The sequence below is a fragment of the Rhipicephalus microplus genome, chromosome 4 (genome assembly GCF_043290135.1).
Source record: "Rhipicephalus microplus isolate Deutch F79 chromosome 4, USDA_Rmic, whole genome shotgun sequence".
NCBI classification, from domain to species: domain Eukaryota; kingdom Metazoa; phylum Arthropoda; class Arachnida; order Ixodida; family Ixodidae; genus Rhipicephalus; species Rhipicephalus microplus.
The window spans coordinates 41623178-41629177 of record NC_134703.1 but is presented as its reverse complement, the minus strand read 5'-3'; the positions used below and the strand labels follow the sequence as shown (position 1 = coordinate 41629177).

General features: G+C 41.0%; 1 protein-coding gene across 2 annotated transcripts in view; it reads left to right on the top strand.

Annotated features, from left to right (window-relative positions):
* The first annotated feature begins 1842 nt into the window (after positions 1–1842).
* The window catches only part of LOC119172614 (cell surface glycoprotein MUC18), a 73723-nt gene continuing 69565 nt past the window's right edge, over positions 1843–6000 (top strand). For both annotated transcript variants that reach the window (XM_075892621.1, XM_075892620.1), the window contains exon 1: positions 1843–2188. In XM_075892621.1, coding sequence (XP_075748736.1) covers positions 2059–2188 — 130 coding nt within the window. In that variant the 5' untranslated portion in view covers positions 1843–2058. The remainder of the gene's footprint in view (positions 2189–6000) is intronic.

The window sequence follows — 6000 nt, the reverse complement described above, 5'->3', positions numbered from 1 at the left end:
GAACCTGGCCTTGATGTTCTGGGGATAATATAGTGCACATATAACAGCCAGGGCGTTTCTAGTCATACAGCTCTGACATTGAAACGGTTGCGGTATTTGCAAAAACGATAGCGTGACAGTCTCAGCCTTCTATACTGGCGGCTTCCATGTGGGCTCAAATAAAGATGTGCGTTTACATCGTCATATTTTTGTGATCGAGAACACATTAAAAATAAGGATGCACCTAAATCTAAGCACATTGTAATGAATGAACTCACCCCAGAATAAAACGACACCTGCGTCAACCAGAAAATTATTTAGGAAGAGAGTCGCGATGCGGCATGCATGCACTTTTGAAGAGAAAAATGAGTTCGAACAACATGAAACTTCCAGGTCGCGGGATCGCATCCCGGTGGTGGCGGCTGCACTTTAGATCGAGGCGAAAATGGTGTAAGCCCATGTGCTCGAATTTGGGTGCACGTTAAAAAACACCAGTGGGTCGAAATTTCAGGAGCTCTCCGCTATGGCGTCTCTCATAATTATATCGTGGCTTTGGGACGTCAATCCCCACATGTCAGTGTCGACATGAAACTTGCCGTTGTGTCAAATACTTGCCCGTGCGTTTCTTGAACAGCGGTTTTTAGGATTCTGATGTATTGTTTTGTTGCCCTATGCAGAAAGTTTAAGTTTGCTCATTCCAGGTTCTTGGTTTTAAAAATGTTTCGTACTTTATTTCCTTGCTTTTCAGTATCAATGTATTCTTTAAGGCCATATACCAGTTCCTAATTGTGTAATAAGGTAATGGGCAAAATATTGTATTATTAATCTGTAACGTCCAGAGTCTGAGAGCGTTCAGAGGCAAGATTTAACATTCCATGCTTTAACTATTACTGAGAAAAGTGGAAAGGTTTCTATCATTATCAGAACCTCTCATAATAGTGGCTATTTCGAATGCAATGGCAATATAGTGCCTTAGCACACGATGCCTTCACAACAACATCAACTACAGTTTTGCGAAGTGAACTTTAAAATAGAAACAACTAAAAAAACCCTGCTGTATGTAGCCGATACAAATCCAAGCGAATAATGCGTATTCTGGAGAAGTTGGCACAGCAAGAAAGAAGAAAAAGTGGAACTCGAATAGACACGTTCACATTTAGATATAAATAAAGGGAGTAAAGTCATAAGAGCAACAAGGCGCCCACCCCGAGGCATCTCTAAACTCTGAGCGCAACTTGTCAGGAACCGTTTTCGGGGCACGCCTGGCTGCTCAGGAACGTGGTCGCGCCGAGATGCGCACTCCCTGCGTGCTATAGATTTTGCCTTTTTTCCCGCTTTTTTATCGCTCCATACATGCGTACTTTTCCTCCCCTCTCTCTTCCAAACTAACTTGCTCTTATCCGTGGGTTTATCCCACGCAGAGCGAGACTGCGGGTGGCTTCGGCGGAGGCTGCTTGCCGCGAAGACCGCCAGATGGTGCTGGTATCATCGATTCGGGAAGCGCCCACCCCGTCATCCCCTTTCTCTTCTCGCTTCCCCAAACGGACCCCTATGCTTCTCCCCTTTTTGTCCACGTCGGGATCTCGCAGTCACTCACCGCATTCGCTTCGGTTCTGGCGCACGCTGTGACGGTCTCGGGCCGCGGCGCTTCTCCGTAGCAGCGCCTGACTTTGAATCCTCCAGTTAGTATTCTACCTAACTGAACGCATGCTTTGCCATATAATTGGGAGCGGGAAAAGAAGTCTAGCTTTTTCATAAGTCTGCGTGGGCAGTCAATATTTTAAAGTTTTAGTTTGGCACCGCTGCCCGACGTGAACGCCGCTGCTAGCAGAGCTGTGTCTTCAGCCATACTTAATGTTTTATTTCAGCTTTTAAGCCTTGCCTTAGCTAAGGACCCAAACAAAGGCCTCCGAAAAGCGGAAGCTAGAAAGGGCTCAGCTTTTTTTCTCTCCACATTTTTTTTTTTGCGGCTCCGGGTGCGAGAACTTGTATTCGTCAGTTACCGGTCAGGTACTGTGCACAAGTGACGTGTGGTGCGAATTCCGGGAAGCACCAGAGACTTTGGGAATATTAGGAACAATGTCACGGTCGCTGAATCAACCAGCAGCAAGGACAAGTGTTGTTTGGATTACAATTTCACGGGATTGCCGTTGGTCCGTTGCGCTGACATGCACGCTTCTGCTGGTTGCGTGCGCCGAGGACGTAGAAGGTGAGAATATACTTTTTTGTCACGTGCAGCGCGAAATAGTTATAGTTTCTCTTATTCTTTTCTTGTGCTTCTATAAAGTCCCTTCTATAAAGTTACTTTCCTTGATATCTTTGTGCTGCGAACACGCATGACCCACAGCGTTTATGGTGCTTACATTTACAGTATATAGTTACTCTTTTGTTCGCGAATCTCAGCTCTCGGCGAGAAAATAAAAATCAATCTGGTTTGTTGGCCTGCAGGACGACAATAATACTCCTAAATGAGAAAAGTTGTGTTCGCCAGAATTTCTTTCGATGAAACTTTGGGCTAATGCGGCGCGAAACGCCGTTGTGCTATTGAAGCTACCCTTCTTGTGCGACACAAATACCGCTAAAAAGGCAGGTATCTTTTTCTCACAAATACATTTATATCAGTCAAGATCATATATATATGTATATATATATCTTAAAACAATGTTGCACAGAGATGACATCACCATAAGTTTAAGTAAGGGTGTTATTTTGCACGAATGAAAAGTGCTTCAGAATAACAGTCTAAAGTAGTTTTTACTTTGAGCTGTCTTTTGTATTTTTTCTTTCCTGGTAAATCAATTTGTTTCTTTTTATGTATGGCTGAACATGTGCATAGAGCAATGACATAGGTGAACTTCGTTTTACCTCGTGTTAACTGACACAGATGAAAGATACAAAAAAAAGAACGGTTTTTACATGCTTCGTATAGTAAACATCAAACACCATCATGATTTCCAGTATGCTAAATAGTTTCCGAAAAAAAAAACAGTGCTCAGTAAAACCTATATGTTTTTCGGGATGCTAACAAGTATAGATATTTTGTGACAGTAAAGATTGGGATTATAATCCTTATAAATGCAACTCATCTTTTGGCAACTCTCATCAGTGTGTTTAAAAAAAGACAATAGACGTGTTTTTTTTACATACGCGCTAGAATTATTGCATTTTTTAGCAGGCTGACAGAAAATTAACCGCATCTTGAGAGACTGGAAACGAACCTGACGGAGTGCTATCATAAAAGGAAACGTCTTATTAGCGCATTGTTGGGACCATTGGCTCCAAATACGCGTTTTGTTTGAGCCATCAGTTAACAGTGTCCACGACGATCTATGTGAAAGCACGCCACACCAGGCTGCAGATGATTGAGAACTCGCTAAGTCGTTGAAGTCAACAAGGCAATTGACGAATGTGTGTGCCTTGGAATGAACTGTTTTTAATATTTTGTTCTATGCAACTTTTGTTTAACAGTCAATCATAGAAGTTCACACGTGCTCGCAAAAGCTTTCGTAAGGATGTAAACATTACGAGAGGTGGATGGGATTTAGTGCAATCGTAGAAATGTTCAGTGGTCATGGTCGTGCTACGCGCTAGCTGATCATAACCATATTTGTTCTGCAATTTGTTCATTAAAGTGAATACAAATAAAGAGCTTGTTTTTATTTAGTTTTACGGCGATGTCTTTTTCTTCTTTCTTTGTTAATGAAACAATCCTTTAAACATTCAATAAGTATGTGAATTCTTGCCCAAGAGTCTACTTAGTAGAGAAGACAGTTAAGGCATTTCAAGCGTATACAAACATATATTCGGGGAACGTTTTTAGTTACAAATCTCTCAAACACTCAAAATGTGTTTCACCCAACTCTTCAATAAGGTGCGCGATGCTATCGCTTGTGTATAATACCCAATTCATGCATAAGTAATACATTTAAAAACGAGTACGTTTATTGCAGGAATTGGATTTGTTTAGGCTCAAAAAAATGCGCTTCCTGAGTCTTAAGCACAATTGTTTCTTCGTGTGGCTCGGGTGGTCTGGATATGCTCCAGATGTGTAGCAACGCAAGCAAAGCATCACAATTAGAACACAGAGCCAAGCACTTCTAATCTAATTCGGTCAAGCAGTATACGGCGGCGCTCAAAAGTTCTTAATTGAAAGCAGAGAAGTGACGCTATGGCATTTGGCAGAGCCATCTCGTAAAGAGCAAAGAAAGGCAAAAAAGAAAGTGCACCGAGGAAAATCTGACATTTCAGCGTCTCAGAATTTGATTACTCCGCTTCCTCAACGCCCACAAAAGGTTTCCTCTTTATTTAATGAGAAACCCCGTTCTGTCATCTTTCGCCATGCCACGCGAAATTGTCTTCTCCCCTATTACTCTGCGAATAACGTGCCTTTGAGTACATGATTTATATTCACGACAAACAAGACTTTCTGGTGTGGCAAACCATTGTGGCTGACAGTGAACCAGAAGCAGGCTTCGCACTGTGGATAATGCTAGAAAAATCTGATTCCATATCCTGCCACCGTAAGAGGGATTTTTGTTTCGCCCTGCAGTTCGCCTTTTCTGGTTTCAATATTGAAATAGGCTTACTACCTCTGCTGAGCCGGCAGCTTTTGACAAGCTCTACCGTGTATAAAGATTTCAGTGTGATAGGCTTTGTCTATCTATTTTTGAAAAGGTCTTTTATCTGATAATTTGCTTCTACTTGTTCAGTGTGCGAGACCTACGGTTTTGTTGCAAGAAAAAGCCGTCTATACGTCAGCTAATTGTATTCTATGATCAGCAAATGAAACGACTTGTTGCAGTTCATATTTGTAGACGTGTTTTTTATATTTTTATGATAAACATTGCATCAACTGCAAACATGACAAGGCTGCATACATTTTAAGTGAAGACTTAAATAGGAAATTTACTTGCTTGACAACTTCATTTGTAAGCTATATATTTTTTTGAGGAGGGGGGGGGGGGTTACAGTTCAATACGATGCAACACTGATAGCTGACGAAGATACTTTCAGCTACCACGTTCAGAATAATAAACAAGTACGAACGAACCAATCCAAGTAATAGCTTGCTTTGCTATTCTAAATGTACCTCGCCTACAACATGATCTGTAACATGTCACTGGCCTGCCTTGAAAACCATTATTATTATAATTATTATTATTATTATTATTATTACTATTATTATTATTATTATTATTATTATTATTATTATTATTATTATTATTATTATTATTATTATTATTATTATTATTATTATTATTATTATTATTATTATTATTATTATTATTATTATTATTATTATTATTATTATTATTAGTTACTCCAATTATTGCTGTTGTTTCTTAAATATTTTTGTTCCATTTAAAAAAATCTGTCGTAGATAATTCGTTTCCGGTGACATCATGCCAGTAAATGCCGCAGTACTTCGACGTTGCGTTTTTCGCACGCCTTCGTTATTTCTGCTCCATGTTGGTACTTCTTTCTCGTTTCCGTAACATTCAGTCAGTCCAATTGACGGTAACAAGCCGGAACTTCGGTCAACTTACCTGCCATCCGCCTATTTCGCTCGCTCTCTCACGCATCAAAACACCCTCCTCTTGTATTTTCAGGTTTCTGTCACTAGTTACGAGCATGTTATGCCTAGTAATGAACAACTACAACCTGCGTTACTTCTACTAAACAAGTCAAGCACCGTTCTAGCTACACGTCACCATCAGAGTGTTACGTCTAGTAATTGAGATTTTCTCCTGTTCGTCATTTCGTCCACGAGGGCGTTTTTTCTGCTTCGTCACCGCCCGCATAGACAAACAATGTTAGCCGACAGCCACGATTTGCTCGAAGCTAGCGGAAATCGGCGCTGCACCTGCGGCCAAAGGAACCACAATACGCCTTGCTTCCCAAATAGGAGCAGGTTCTATGCTGAATGTCTACGTGAAAAAGAAGGACTGATTTGGTTAGCCGCGACACTACCGGCTGCACCACAAGGGATCCGCCACGGAACTAAGTCACAATTGGGGGCTT